The 16,380-nt window shown below is 34.8% G+C and overlaps 1 protein-coding gene across 8 annotated transcripts in view; it reads left to right on the forward strand.

The window, feature by feature from the left end:
• The window catches only part of AGFG1 (ArfGAP with FG repeats 1), a 79,089-nt gene that overhangs the window by 38,281 nt on the left and 24,428 nt on the right, over nt 1-16,380 (forward strand). For all 8 annotated transcript variants that reach the window (XM_072796516.1, XM_072796511.1, XM_072796517.1 and 5 more), the window contains exons 3-5: nt 6,080-6,195; nt 9,414-9,576; nt 10,586-10,739. In XM_072796516.1, the coding sequence (XP_072652617.1) occupies nt 6,080-6,195; nt 9,414-9,576; nt 10,586-10,739 (433 nt within the window). The remainder of the gene's footprint in view (nt 1-6,079; nt 6,196-9,413; nt 9,577-10,585; nt 10,740-16,380) is intronic.

Below are 16,380 nucleotides of genomic sequence, written 5' to 3' on the forward strand. Positions count from 1 at the left end.
CCTGTGGGATTTCTTGTATTACTTTCTGCATCCTTCCATTAAAGGTCAAACTCCCTTCAAGTAGCCCTCTTCCTTTTAAGGTTGCTGACCTCTCCCTGGCCTTCTTTCACTGCAAGTGGATGGGGTTGGGCCCTGCCATTACCAATGTGGGGAACTATACTCTCATATGATTTCCTTACAGCCTCCCTGTGCTTTGTAAATAGTCAAACTTATTTCAAATTTGCCAAATTGAGTATACCACTGTTTTCTGTGGCAACCCTGACTCATAAGTATGCTTTAAAATATTTTCCATTCTTCTAAAGTGGATTAGCACTAGAATAAGGAAAAAAATATCCTGACAATTTCATGAGTTTATTCTGTTGGCTGATGTGTAATTTTACTTTAAAGTAAATAAATGATGTGTGGTTTGAGCATTAAAGATACGTTTACTGAACACGCAGTATGGCACCACCCCTTGTTTTAAGTATTGTAGGGAATTCAAAAGTACATGAGACATGTGCAGTAATTTGAATATGAGACACTTGGTAATGAGTCTCATGTGAGAGGTACAAAGTGCTACAGAAGTTTGGAGGAGGGAGATTATTTTATCAAGACAACTCTGATTCTGTCTGCAGCAGAAAAGAAGGGAGACTCATAGTTTCCTGTGTTCCTGAGGAGACCTCTACTTTCCAGCCCTTGCTCACCTCATTATTCCATAATCTACCTCTGAAAGTAATATTAACTAATACTAGTTAAAGTTCACTATATATGCATGCCTATTCCAGAGTGGAAAACACCTATTAACTCATTGAACCCTTCCACCATCCCTGTGAAGCATGTTCTATGACTAAGCAGAGTTGGAGGGATGCCTGGGTGGCTCTGCGGTTGAGTGTCTGCCTTTGGCTCAGGGCATGCATGATCCTGGGGTTCCGGGATCGAATCCCACATCAGGCTCCCTGCATGGAACCTGCTTCTCCCTCTGCCTGTCTGTCTCTCTTTCTCTGTCTCTCATGAATGAATAAATAAAATCTTAAAAAAATAAATAAATAGAGTTGGAATTTATATTCAGTCTGGTTCCCTAGTCTAGGCTCTGAACTCCCCCCATCCATCACATTTATTCTATAATTAGAACTGATTATCCACCACTCTCAAAGAGATTATCAAAACTAATTCCATCAAGAGTGCAGCTCTTCCAGATGGTGGCTTTTAAGTATCATTCTTGTTCCTCAGTGGGGTTTCTGGTCCCCCAGCCCCATGTTACTTGTGCCAGTAGATTTTATCAACTGCTGTGGCTTCTGATTGCAGTCATACCTGTCAGACCCCTCATTCATTAAAGATTTTAGCTCCTTACATAATGTCTTTTTTCTACTAGTGTTAATCATTTCTGCCAATCTCGATATCCACATGGATAATCCACATGATTATCATAATATTAGATAATTTGGCCTTCTGAATTCCTTGACCTCTTAACCTCCAATAATTCTGCATTTTGTTTTGGACTTTTTATCAATAACAGTATCACCCCCTCAGAGGTCAAGTTCAGGTATCCTGTTCTCTGAGCACCTCCACTTCTCTCTTCCCAGCACATTCCCTCTAATTTCTGACTCTCAACAATTTTGGTATAACTGGAGGCTAAACTTCTTTGTTTTCCATCATCTTATCTGCGTTTTTCTCACCTTAGATCCATGGTCTGTTATAACCACTTCTTTTTAACTTCTGTTGTATTTTACCTTGATTAAAGCCAGCACTTGACTGCTTTGTACCTAAATAGCCAGAGGGAGCTGGAGGAAAACCTACAACTTCTATGACTGGTTTCACTGTAATACTTAATGACCATAGGCTTCCATACTGCTTGCTGTATTAGTAATTTACTCTCCCATTCTCCTTTAACTTGGAGAAACAGTCCCTTTTCAGTTTACTAACAAAACAAGCAAAAAAGAATTTTATACTTTCCTATCAAGAAATCTATAAGCCTGAACGTGCAGTTACTATTTAGTAGAATAATAACAGAAGCCAGTATTTCAGGAACTAAAATGTGAATGGGTCTCAACGAGACAGAGACTGTGACATTTTCTCAGATGTTTCCCTGGAACACTGTTTCTCTTAAATAAATGTTGCCTAATGATAGGATTAGTGACTACAAAATTTTGAGGAATACTGAAAACTATATGTAGTGTTTGTATATAAATGGAAAGGAAGTTTCCATCTTCTGGCCTAGATTTTACTAAAGCATTGGTTTTCAGACTTTGACCTATTTCCCAGTCACCCAAAGGACTTCTTGAGACACATGGCTGGGCAGCTGTCTCTTGAGATTCTGATTTCTGAGGTCTTAGATGGGTCCTGAAAGTTTACATTTATTTACAAGTTCTTAGGTAACACTGATGTTGCTGGTCCAGGGAATTGGGGAATATATTTTATTTTTTTTGTAAGATTTATTTACTTACTTTTAGAGACCGCATGTGCTGGGGGAGGGGCAGAGTAAGAGGGAGAGAGAAAATCGAACTGCTGAGCATAGAGCCTGACTTGGGACTCTATCCTCTGTTCCTGAGATCATGACCTGAACTGAAACCTAGAGTAGGATGCTTGACTGACTGAGCCACCCACGTGCCCCGGGGGAATGCATTTTGAGAGCCACTTCATTTAGGTATGAAGGTACAAATCCAACTGCCAAGAGTAGCCGTTATGGTTAGGATTTTGAGCAATATAGAAAATAGTTACTGTGGGTTAACATAGAAGTAAGAACTGACTAATGTCAAGTGACTGTGATAGTGAGAGAGGATGAATTTGTAGTGGACCAGAACAGCTAGGTTTTTTTGTTTGTTTTGTTTTGTTTTTTAAGATTTTATTTATTTATTCATGAGAGAGACACAGAGAGAGGCAGAGACGTAGAGGGAGAAGAGCAGGCTCCTTGAGGGGAGCCCAGTGTGGGACTGGATCCCAGGACTCAGGGACTACACCCTGAGCTGAAGGCAGACGCTCAACCACTCAGCCACCCCAGATGTCCCTAAAGCAGCTGATTTTTCCAGTCAGAGAGTAGGAGCAGAACTGTAGCAGTTTTACAGAATTTTGAGTGGCAGGGCCTACAGGGTGCTAATGTCAGCTGTCTATAAAGTTTACCATCAAGCACTTCATCTTTGCTTTGTATTACCATGATGAATGCCAAGACAGTAACTTAATGATCTCTCTTCAGCCCATCTCCTTTTTATTTATTTGTATATTTGTTATTTTTTCACTACCAGTTGATAATTTAAAATTTGCATATGGTAGTTAATGGAGATTCTTGGAATGCAAAGACTAAATGTTGTAAAGTGTCCTGAACTAATTGTGTCAGTTACAGTTAATAATTCTTTGATTTGGACAAATGATTACCATGTCTCTTGTTTTCTCATTTGGGAATTTTTAAGATAAAAGAATTAGAAATTTCCAATCATCCCTTTATACATGTAATTGTAAAGCCACAGATTCCTTCAAAATTACATTTTTGGAGAATCACTGGTCAGGTTTCTGACTGAGGAGAGTCCTGTGTGGTTCTTTTTAAGTTGCTAAATAGTTTTTGGAGAAACTGGCCCTCACGGGGTTGATAGTATTTCTGGCAATAAGTTGCGTCACCCTTTCTGGGAGTCTGCACTTTTTGGGCTTTGCCCAAGGTTGTGCCTTAGCCTAGGATTTAGGTGTGAGGCAGCTACACTGCCTCAGTGATGCTGTGTATAGTATCTGTACTGAGCTTGGAGTAGGAGGGAAGTATAAGAAAAGTTGTCTTGAAACATGCTTGAGGTACAGATAGAGGAAAAAGTCCTTCTTTTTTACTTACCCACTTCAGTGAGCAGGTAAGATTGATAGGTATGCTGCTGCCTTTCATTCTCTGATTCCTCAAATATTTATTTGACTTTTTGAAACAGGATACTGTGTTCTTTTCACAGTGTCATAAATATTTTTTTAAGATAATATGATTTTGGAAACTTATAGACTAGTTTCTGATAGCTTTACTGAGAAATAATCAATTGCAATAACTTGTGCATATTTAAAGTATATAATTTTGATGAATTTTGATGTATGTGAAGTCATCACTATAGTGACAAGACAACATGCATTTTCCTCAACCTGAAGAGTTTTTCGGTGCCCATTTGTAATGTGTGCGCTGATCTGCTTTCTATCACTATAGATAAGTTTATATTTTCTAAAATATAAATGAATGGAATCATACAGTCTGGCTTCTCAGCATAATTACTTTGAGGTTTATTCAATCAATAGTTTATTCCTCTTAATTGCTGAATAGTATCCTACTTGGATATTCCAAAGTTGATCCATTTAACCTGTTGATGAACATTTGCGCTGTTTCCATTTTGGAGTTATCTGTAAAGCTGCTGTGAACATATGTGCACAAACCTGAGTATGGATAGGTGTTTTTTGTTTTGTTTTGTTTTGTTTTTAGATTTATTTTTATTTATTTATGATAGACATAGAGAGAGAGAGAGGCAGAGACACAGGCAGAGAGAGAAGCAGGCTCCACGCTGGGAGCCCAACGCGGGACTCAATCCCGGGACTCCAGGATCGCACCCTGGGCCAAAGGCAGGCGCAAAACCACTGAGCCACCCAGGGATCCCCTGGATAGGTGTTTTTATTTTTGTTGGGTAAAACTTAGAAGTGGGATGACTTGATCATACGGTAGGTATATATTTAACTTTTAAGAAACTGTCAACAGTCATGCCAAGGTAGTTGTACCTTTTTAACATTCTTGAGAGTTCCAGTTGTTCTGTATTGTTACCAATACATGATATGGTTAATCTTTATTTTTAGCCATTTAGTGGTATCTATGAGTGTCTGTGTAGTGGAGTCTTGGTGTCATTTTAATTTTCTGCTTGACTAGGGATTTGGGGATGCATATTTGCAGTGTGTGTATCTTTTGTGAAGTGTGTGTTCAGTTGGACTATTCTGACAAGCTTTTTATAATTGAATTTTAAGAATTTTTAAATGTACTTTGGATTCACATTCTTTTAGGTTCTTAACACATTTTGCAAATACTTTTTATTAATTGGTGGCTTGCCTTTATACTTTTTAAGTTTTTTGAAGAGCAGTGGTTTAAAATTTTGAAATCCACCTTATCAGTTTTCTTTATGATTCTCTGCTCTTTGTGTTCTATTTGAGTTCTGCATCATTTCATGCCTGTAATTTTTCTAAAAAGTTACTTTTTAGCTGTTAGGGGAAAAGCATAGGAGGTAATTATAAAGCTAGAGTTGTATCTGCCTTGTATTTTTGTTATTGTTATTTTTATTTAAGCTCACATCATTTATGATTCTAGTAGTTTTCATTCAGGTGTTGTTGATTTATATTCTCTCTCTCTCTCTCTTTTTTGAGTAATCTCTACATCCAACATGGGACTTGAACTCATGACCCTGAGATCAAGAGTCACATGCTCTAGGAGTACTTGGGTCGCTCAGTTGGTTAAGCATCTGACTCTTGGTTTTGGCTCAGGTCATGGTCTCAGGATGGTTGAATTGAGTCCCACGTCATGCTCAGTGTTCAACGGGAGTCTGCTTAAGACTCTTTCACTCTCCCTCTGCTCTCCCTTGCCCCCATTTGTGTGCATGTATGCATGCACGCTCACTCTCGCTCCCAAATAAATAAATAAATCCAAAAAGAAGAAAAAAGAGTCATGTACTCTACTGACTGAACCAACCAGGCACCTCTTTTTGATTGATTTTTAAAATCTGTCAAAGATCCATGAAAATGCTGCTGGTCTAATTCCTCTGTTTTATGGGGTGAAGGAACTCTAAGGTTTATAAAGGTACATGACTTTGCTCAGGGTTTCCAGTGTGATCACTTCAAGACCAGCAAGTCCCAGATCCTCTTAAATCCCATTTCACTAGTTGTTCCCCTATGAAGTGTTATTTTTTATGATACTTTTGCTAAGATTTTATTGCATACTGGAATATATTAAAATAAATTTATTCATTTGGTGCTTCTTTGTGGTAAATATTCTCATTGAAAGCTGTGGTATTAAGTAGGTTAGCTTTTTGAAAGAATTCTAATTTTCCCTTAAAATTTAATTAAGTTAAGATGTTGAATTTAACACTTTTTTTTTTTTTAATTCTTTCCAAAGGTCTGTAAACAGATTTGGCTAGGATTATTTGATGATAGATCTTCAGCAATTCCAGACTTCAGGGATCCACAAAAAGTGAAAGAGTTCCTACAAGAAAAGTATGAAAAGAAAAGATGGTGAGTGAATAGTTTGTATTTAGAGCAAAGACTCCCAAATTCATATTAATTATGGGTAAGATTAATCTGACATAAAGAAGGAAGGATTAAAATTAGATAAATAGGAAATAAGGAACTAGGTATGTAGGTAGGTAGAGACTCATTATATCCCGGCATTTTTGTGCATTTGGTTTCTAAAAGTCTTGACTTCTATTTGAGTCACCTGTGCCTAAGAGTACCTTCCTTTTTCCTTATTCCCAGGTTTCCTACCCATTTTTGGAAAGCTAGAGGGATCCTCCTTTCAAATCCTTCTGTAGCCCTATAAGCTTCTCAAGACATTCTAGATTTATTCAGCCTCTTTCTTAAAATATTCATTCATTTAGCAAGAATTTAGCATCTTTTATATAGTATGCACTGTGCTAAAGCTCTTGTGGAGTAATCCATCCACTTAATTGCATTTTGCAGTAAGTCTTTGCTCAAAATATCCTCACTTCTCACCCAAGAAGTCATTTTACTACCTGGTTAGGATGAGAGCATTTATGCTCCCCTAACTAAATCCATCAGATGTTAATTTTTAAAAAGAAGTTAAAACAGGTTGGACTTACAGCTAGTAAAGCCTTTTAAAAAGCAGAGCAGGAAATATGTCTAAAGCTAGTGTTCAGCTACTTTGGAATCATCATTTTTAGCTATATGAACACTATTCAGTTTACTAAGACTCATTATTCACTGGTGTATTATTTCCTTCTCAGGGGCTTCAGAAAATTTAGGAGTCACAAATAGGGGGGACTAGATGAGGAGGAAATAATGGCTGCTTGTTTCCCTGAGGAGCTGTATTTTAACCCAGGGAATCCTTAGGGAGTACTTGCTGTGGTTCATGGGTGAGATATCTCTACCCTCATTCAGTGAACACATTAGAAAGAATCAGCTTTGATTTATGTGCTCTACGAACCTTGGATTCTTACTGTTCTCTAGAGGAGACTACCTTCTGCAAGGCAGGATTAGCCAGAGCTAGGGCTACATTCAGTGGCACTAGATACGTTAGGTATGAATGCAGATAAAAAAGCATATTACGGTAATAGTAAAAACGTGGTGGCATAAATGATTCTCTTAAAATGAAGTGTATAATTATCCTTCTATTGTTTCAGGTCTTAATTTCCAAGACCTTGTATCCTGTAGTTAGACCTTTCTCCTTGGATAGCCAACGCCTAATTTTTTATTTTTTCGACAGCTTTACTAACTCAGAAAGTTAGTTTGAATAGAATTTAGCTAGGGTTTCAGATAGTTTATCTTCCGCTAGTGAAAGAAAGGTGTGCGTAAGAGTTGATAGATTTAAAACCATAGATTCCCTCCTTGCATTTATGATGGTAATAATAATAAAATTATTAATTCAGACCATAACCCAAAAAGCTGTAAACCTCAAATAATTATAATTCATTTTACTTTTTCTGTCCTGAGAAAAACAATGTAGTAATGATAAAAATGATACAAATACACACTCGAACGGTGGGCACCTTGACAGAGTGACCCACATTCAGGCGGGCCAGACCCTGTGCATTTTGAACTCAGGCTGCTGCATATCTGTAATGAGAGAGCAGTGTGTGGTGGGTTTTTAAGATGACATAAGCACTGTGCAAGTATATTCTCCCTAAAGATCCTCACTGTACTTAAAACCTTGAGGCTATAGTCTTAGATCTGAAGGGGTTTTGAAATTGACCAGTTTTCATACTCACTTCCTGTGCTATACAAGCCTAACCCTTTTACTTTTAGTCAGATGAATGTTTGAATTATATAGTTTTATCTGGTTTTATCCTTTCATAAGACTTGACTGTACTCAAATATGGATATCATCAGTGAATACACCAGATTATGGTAAAACATAACTTCCTGTTTTCATTTTCATATTGCATCTGTCCCATTAATTGGGAAAGCAGTTGTGTTGTTATTATTATATAGTTTGATAATAGCTAACACTTATGTAGCTAATACACCTGTACTGGGAACTGTTCTAAGTACTTTACAAGTGTTAACTTGGTCATACTTCATAGCTGTATCTCCATTTTATAGATGAATAGTCAGAGGCACAAAGGGTTAAAGTAGTTTGCCCTGGGTTTTATAGCTGTTGAGTGGTAGAGCTGTGATTTGAACTCTGTCTCTAGAACACATAGATGCTCTCAACCACTGTTCTCTCTCCTAAGTCCTCCAAGTAATATGGGGGTGGAGAGTGGGGAGTAGGGTAGGGTGGGACAAAACCTAGAAATAGAACGAAGGCTCTTACATGATCCCAGCCCTAGAGATTAGCATTGGTGATGTTTGAGATTGTGTTCTTCCTGTCTCTCTTCCCTTTCTTTATTCTCTTCCTCTTACAAATCTTGTACTTACATGATAGAGATCAAACCTGAAAGACCTGTAAAGTCTTTGGGACATTTTTCCATGTCAGAACAAGAGTAGCTCTGTAGTATTCCCCTTTGAGTATATTTTTCTTGATAAATGTTTGATATGGGGCCAGTTTTTTTAAATTAGCTATGAAAACATGCATGTACATGTATCTGTGTTAATTATTCAATTAATCCCTAAAGAGAAGTTTCCGAAAGTTGTACTTCTGGGACACAGAGCAGACCTTTTTATATATTTTATATATTTAATTATATATATATTTTAGTAACAAAATTTATAAAATTTATGCTCAGAGCAGATGTGAATATTTTAATTTGCATTTTTCTAAGGTTACAAATGTTTTCATTTCTGTGTCTTCATTTGTGAACTGTTTCTGCTTATTTAAAAATTGAGTTGTTGATCTTATTCTCCTAGATTTGTAATAGACCTTTATATTTTAGACTATTAACTGTAATGTAATAAATGTTTTTCGTTTCTTCTCTCTTCCCAAATGTTATTTATGATCTTATGATACTTTAGTTTATGAAAATTAGAGTTTTAACTGCTCATAGTAATGAATAACTATAGGTCCTCTGTTGTTAAAAAAAAAAAGCAGTTACTATATTTTATTTATTTCTAAGAAAAATTATAATTGAAACAAGTTTTGTGGTTAGTCTTTAGTACCCTTGCTAAATGCGTATTTCAGTTAGGTGCAGTCTTATGCAATCAGTTCTAAGAGGGTTTTGAAATAAGATTAATGTTGAAATAATCTTGTAAAAAATGAGAATTAAGTTTATCATTTTTAAGCATAGTATTTGCTACATTTTTCTTAGGTAACTGTCTGCTTAATTTTTCATATGTTTTAGGTATGTCCCTCCAGAACAAGCCAAAGTGGTGGCATCAGTTCATGCATCTATTTCAGGGTCCTCTGCCAGTAGCACAAGCAGCACACCTGAGGTCAAACCACTGAAGTCTCTCTTAGGAGATTCAGCACCAGCTCTGCACTTAAATAAGGGCACGCCTAGTCAGGTGAGTAGTCTCAAGTCTTTGTAGAAGCTTCTACTTAAGAAGGATAGTGAGTATCGTGAAATTGGGAATTCTTTAAGACTGTAGCATAAGTTTAAATGTCAATAGCATTCTATTCTAATGGTTTATAATATATTAAAGAATCTTGGTTAAGATGTGCATATTTTTGTTCTTTTTTGCTATTGTAAATTAGAGTTTCCTTGAATGTGCGCCATAGGTTTGTAAAGGTCTACAGGAAGGTTGTTAATAGTTAGCTATCGTATAACATACACTTAGTAAAACATGACTTTAACTCCTCAGTTAGAGCAGTATAGTCTCTGTGATGGACTTTTACAAGAAAGGATTTCTTGGCAGTAAAATTTTCTCCTTGCCTGATTGTGAAGCATGTTTATCATTGAAACACAACATACCTTATTTTAAAAAAATTAAACAGATGGAAGTCTTTTCATAAGTTGGCGTAAAAGTGTGTGTTTCTGTGCTTTATTACAGTTGATTGACCTGTGACACATTTGTTCTTCTCTGGCATTGCAATGTCTGTCCTACACAAGAATGCTTCTGAGGCATAGTACTATTTGAATTAAAACCTACCCTTTTTAATAATACACACTAGGGCATCTGAATAAAATTACTTAGTTTTCACAAGAGTTTTGAGTGAAAAATGAAAGGCTAAGTCAGTATATTGTACTCTTTCACATCATAAACAGCATGTGTTTTCTGCAAGTCTTATCATTGCTCTGTTAGCAGTAAGTCTGTCTTGTGTTTAAGGTATAACAACTGTTGTAATACAGTATTTCTTTGCTTTTGGCTTTGTACTTAGAATTGAGAGATAATATGGGAATAGATGTTGAAAATTTGTGCTTTTTAAAAACTATCAAAGTATTCAAAACTACAAATAAAAGATTATGTGATCTGATCTTTAAACTGTGTTTTAAGCTTGGTGAATTGAAAATAATGTCATAAAAATGTAGCAGGTCTGACTGGAAACTCTTTATAGTTAATATGTGGTTTATAGTCCCCGGTTGTAGGTCGCTCTCAAGCGCAGCAGCAGGAAAAGAAGCAGTTTGACCTTTTAAGTGATCTTGGCTCAGACATCTTTGCTGCTCCAGCACCTCAGTCAACAGCTACAGCCAATTTTGCTAACTTTGCACATTTCAACAGTCATGCAGGTAAGTGTTTTTTCCAACAGCTTTTTTGGACGACATGTATATATAGCACCAAGAAACATCCATTCTCTTTTAAAACTTAAATATCAGTAAATATGTTGTTGAGGGAGTGGGCCCTCATAGCTGTTGAGTTGTAATATGTAGCCATGTAGTGCTTTTTTAATCACAGAAGAGATTATACTTAATGTCAGATACTGACATGACCTCTTTCCAAAGAAAAATGGGAAAAGACTTTTTAATATATTTTTTTTACTTTTTTAATATGGAAAATTGCACATACTCAGAAGTGACCAGTTAATATAACCCGTGTGTACTCATTGCTTATGACTAATCTGGTTTCATTTGTTATTCTACTCTTTTCCTCCTCTTACATTATTTTGAAGCAATTTTAGACATTCTAGCTTATTAAGATTTTACATATATCTATAAAACAAGAACTTTGTTAAATGTAACTACAGTAGTGTTATCACTCCGTAAATAATAGTAATAATATTTATTATTATTCATTAGTCACAATTTGGATTTTCTTTTATTTTTTCTTTTTTTATTTTTTTTTTTTCAATTTGGATTTTCCATTCCAGTTCAGACAGACACACACGCACACAATTTATTCAGATAAGGTGTACACACTGTAGTTGTGAGATATATTACTTAGTCTGTGGGTTCTTCCTCCATTTCATTTTTCTCCTTTGTTATTCTTTTGTTGAAGAAATCAGGTTATTTGTCCTGTAGAGTTTTTTTACTTGATTTTAATCTGAATTTGTTGATTGCACCACTCTGAGGTCCCTTAACAGGTTCCCCTCTCCTCTTTATTCTCTGTAAATTGATGGTTGGATCTAGATTCGTGATCCATTACAGGTTCTTTCTTTGGAGGGGGGCAACCTGCTACTTACCCACTTAAGAGGCACATAATACCAATTGTTTCTGATTTGTAATGTGAGCTGTTGATGCTTTGTGCCTGGATACAGAATGTTGATACTCTAAATTTATCATTCCTTTATTTATGAGCTGAAATATTTCTTTAAAAATTTTTGATATCCAGTGGTATAATTAGCAGAGGAAAGTTAATACATGACTGATTCTATAACCAATCACATATCGGAATGAGTTGAATCCCCACTATATTTTAATGATGATCTGTTTTTTGTTTCATATCATTATGGATTCATAGATTTAACATTTGCTATATCTCAAATCTGTTGTCATCATTATCTTTATTTATGTTCAAATTATCCCATCTTTAGAGTAGCAAGCATCTTCAGGTTGGCTCTAAAAGATACAACTTCTTTTTTATTTCCAGATTTAACATGTTTGTTACAAAGAGTTTAATGCACTTTACCAAAAATTAGAAGTTGCAGAGTTTTGTTTTGAAAATGAATATATAAACCTTGCAGTTATCTAGATAATTGATTTAAAAATTGATTATGAAGTACAGATGTAATCATTTGTGTCTTTCTAATTATAGTAGTAAATAACTGTAATGGACAGTGAAATGGCATAATGTAGTGAAAAGAAATAGGCTTTGCAATCAGAATGAATTATTGTTTCTTGATGCCTCCTTCTACTTCTTAAATAAGGTATGATGTAAACGATCTAAACGCCTACATTGTATTTATACAATGGGAAATAATCTTTTGGATGCCAGTAAGCTTTGATGTGTATGTCATAGAAAGTTTACCTGTCTGCATTTGTGAATGGTTGAGTAAGCATCAAACCAAACGTAGAGCACTAAAACTAAGAATAGATTTAGTCATTTCGTAGCTGTTTTATTTGGTCATTTGAAACTTTGCTTTATATTTTTGCATGTATATATGAGGTATTAGTTAGCTAATGTTTTTTAATTGATTTGTTACAGATTTTTAAAATTTTAATTATATAATCAAGAAAAATTCAAGACTATCTTTCTAAAACTTGTATTTCACTGGTTTATGAGTATAACAGAAACTAGCACTTAGAGAATTGATTTCCTATTTGTATTTTAGAACTTATTTAACTTCTTTTCTCACCTGTAAGATTGTGATGTTACTCCTCCTTTTTCTTTCAATTTGAAGACCTGGCTTATAGTTGGATAATAATGGTATAAAGTATAACATATATAAATGTACACATCCAAAATGTACTGTTTAAGATGGTTTGAAAAATTATGGGAAAGCTGTGCTTCAGCCACATTTCTTTCTAGCAAGCATTAAAGGAACTTTTTGTTTTAAATATTAGTGAGAAAATAAATATTAAAGTATTTTCTAAGGGCATGCCACAGAAGCAAATTATGGTGTAATTTGTGTGTATGTGTGTTTGCTTTAAAAAGAGATCCTGTGATAAAGAGGATCTCTTTCTCAGCAGAGATTATACTGAGAAGAGTAAGAAATCAGGAAGCTTAAGATGTTGGGGCTGTGGTAAGTTTCCTTTCTCCTGTGTTAGCTGAACAGGGAAAAGTCCAGGAAACCTAGGGAGACTTCTTCCCCTTCACCCTTCAGATGGGCAGCTAGTCTCCTGTGACCAGACAGGTGCCCCAACTCTTTTTTTTCCCCACCTGTTGCTTTTGAATGCTAGCAAAAGGAGTTGAAGAATCCAAGAATGTAGAGTGAACCTTCTGTAATACATGAATAGTTTACATTTATCTCAGTTTTACACTTACTGAAATAGAATTTGAAATGACTGATAAGTAACTACCAAGATCTTTTATAAATTTTTAATTTACTTCATGTTTCTCTTGTGTTTTTGTCTTTTAATACAATTTGTGAGTATTCATTATTCAAGGAATTAGTGCCGTGTTCTTCCCTGTAGTGTCGTTAGCCAGACATCATTATACATATAGGTCATTGCAGCTCCGCAAGTTGCTTTGTACCATGATCCCACTCATAGTATCAATGACTCCTTTAAAATGCTCTTTGAGAATAGTAGCCCTTATTTAATTGTAGAATTTTTTTTTTTTAAAGAAAGAAAAGAAACCTGTAATTTTTATCAGATTGATAGAGATCTTAACTATTTTGTCTCTTTTCCACATGTGGTGGAAATAGTAGGAAAGATAAGTCTGTGAGGATAGAGTTTAATAACCACGTCAGTTAGGCCAGGTTGCCTAAGAGGAGTAGTTTTTTAGCCTAAAGTTCTTGTTTACAAATGCAAACTCAAGTCACCTTTTTTTTTTTTTTTTTTGCTTTTTTCAAACATGATTTGATTCCGGGTGAAAAAAATATATACACATGCTACAAGAAGAAGCTTGTAAAATTATTTATTTCCTCTTTTTCCATTCTATATATTTTTTGCCAGCCTTTACAGGAACCCTGAATCTTTATTTTTCCATATATGGTTCATAAATATAAAGTCATTGATAGCTAAGTTGTTACCCTGAAATTTTCATGTTTTTTTTTTTATTTATTTGAGAGAGAGCAAGCGACTGTGTGCGTGAGTACAGTAAGTGGAAGGAGGGACAGAGGGAGAGCATCTTCCAGCAGACTCCCTCAAGAGATCATGACTGAGCCAAAACCTAAGAGTTGAACACTCAACTAATTGAGTCACCCAGGCACCCCCTAATTAAGAAAAACTTTTTAAGGTGAAAATTTTCTCCTATACAAATTGATATCACAGATGGAACTTTTAATAGCAAATGATGATTATATAGATATGCCAGTCTACTTAGCATTATTTTATAAGGAAACCTGTTATATTTTGCAGATAGTTTAGTGACTTAAAAGCCAGATGTCTTCACCCTTCACCCAAACATCCTGGCTGAGATGGTACGTAAGGAAGTGTATCAGTGGTGGGATTATTACTGTGTTCAGGAAAAGTCATCTTCTACAGAAGTACTTATGCAGTTAGAAACATAATTACCTTACAGAATTTCATAGTTATTTTGCTTGGTAATAAGCTTACCACAAACTTATAACTATAAACTGTCATTGATTTTTGTTACGCCTTGTACTAGGGATGTTAAACTTTATTGTCTTGCCACCCAGTTAACATAAGTGAGTAGTATAATGCATTGTGGAGGGAACTACATGCAAAGGGGGATGTTCTAACCCCCTGTTGCCACATGGACATATGGGTTCGAGATTACCAGACACACTGATTTTCTTTTAAAGAGAAGCAAGAAGGCTTTTTTATTTAGTGTGAAATGTTCTCTTTAAATGTTGGGATTGATGGAAAAGAATTTAAATATGTAGGTGAAACAAGGTGTATTTGTCAGCTGAATTTGATGAAGGCAGTTTCTGTCTCTGGTCTCTATGTTTAATCTTCCTTTTTCATGTGTACCTGTATCTCCCTGGAGATGAAAGACAATTCTCAGCAAGATTCAGGCTCATTAACTTAGTGACTTAAATTCTTAAATTGAGATTTCTTTGTACTTTTTGAAATAAGATTATTTAAAAAGCATCCTTACTAAGGTTTTGTTACATTCTGTTTAGTTTATATTTCTTTTTATAGAGATTGCTTGAGGTTCTAGATAGTAATTTCTGTATTATTGAATTTATTAGTGTTTAATTTCCAAAATTGTGGTTTCTAAAATTTCATTCTACATTACTTATCAATTTTAAAAGTCACTATAACCAATTGTTGAAGACACTGAGTAGATTCAATGTCTCCATATAAAAACTGAAAGAAATATTACAAAGTTGGTTTGCTGTAATGAATAGATATTTGATTAATGTGTTTGGTGCTCTGGTTGGAAAACACCAGTGTTTATAAATGTGATAAAATAGACTTGACTAACTAAATGGGTTACATTGAACTGATTTATTTCCTGATGGTGCTTGAAACATGTTAAGTGTATATTTTCTCCAAATGGTCTAAATGTAAGTTAAATGTAGAATATTTATTATTATAGAGTACATATTCACATATATTTGAGGTTGTAAGTAATAAACCAGTTTAGGGACCTAATCTCTTTTTCTCCAAGGGATAGATGCATTTCATTTATTCTCAAATGTACAACTAAATTGTTCAAAAAACTGAGAACTTGTCTTTTGAAATATAACCCACTCTAAATTTGACGACTTCTTGTACCATATTCTCTTATTTTGTTTTCCAGTAAATATTTGACTATATAAACTTATTTTGTCTTTTAGTGGAATTTTCCTCTTTTGGGCCGAGGATTCTGAAGTTCTTAAATATTTATTCCTGTTGCCTTATAAATTGTAGAGTCATACTGCTGGATTTGCAAGTATAGGCCTTTTTTTTTTTTTTTTCTTCTTCTTCTTCTTCTTTGCTAGTGAAAAAACTGATAACGCCAAAACAATTGAGGGACTTGTCCAAGGCTGTGTATGGTGTTTATGTTAGGATGGAATTCTCTGATTATTTTGGATTCTCTTTTCACTAAACTTACTTGATTATTACTAAATGGTAACTGTGTTTTTAAACTTATTTTTATTATTTATACTTGTGTCAATATTTCTTCCAAAATATTTTTCAATATATTGATCTTTTATTATTTATTAGTATATCTTTCATTGTGTTTATTTTGGGGGAAGGTAAAAAAAATCTCAGCTTATAAAGAAATTGAATTTTATTATGTTAGGTAAAAACAATAACAAAAGATTTCAGAGTATCCAGAAAAAATACAGAATTTCTTTTGTTAAGCAATAAGCAGCCTTTTAATTTAGATACCTCCATGTAATATTTGAGAGCTAAGACAACCAACCATGTTTAAAAA

The sequence above is a fragment of the Canis lupus genome, chromosome 24 (genome assembly GCF_048164855.1).
Source record: "Canis lupus baileyi chromosome 24, mCanLup2.hap1, whole genome shotgun sequence".
NCBI lineage: Eukaryota > Metazoa > Chordata > Mammalia > Carnivora > Canidae > Canis > Canis lupus.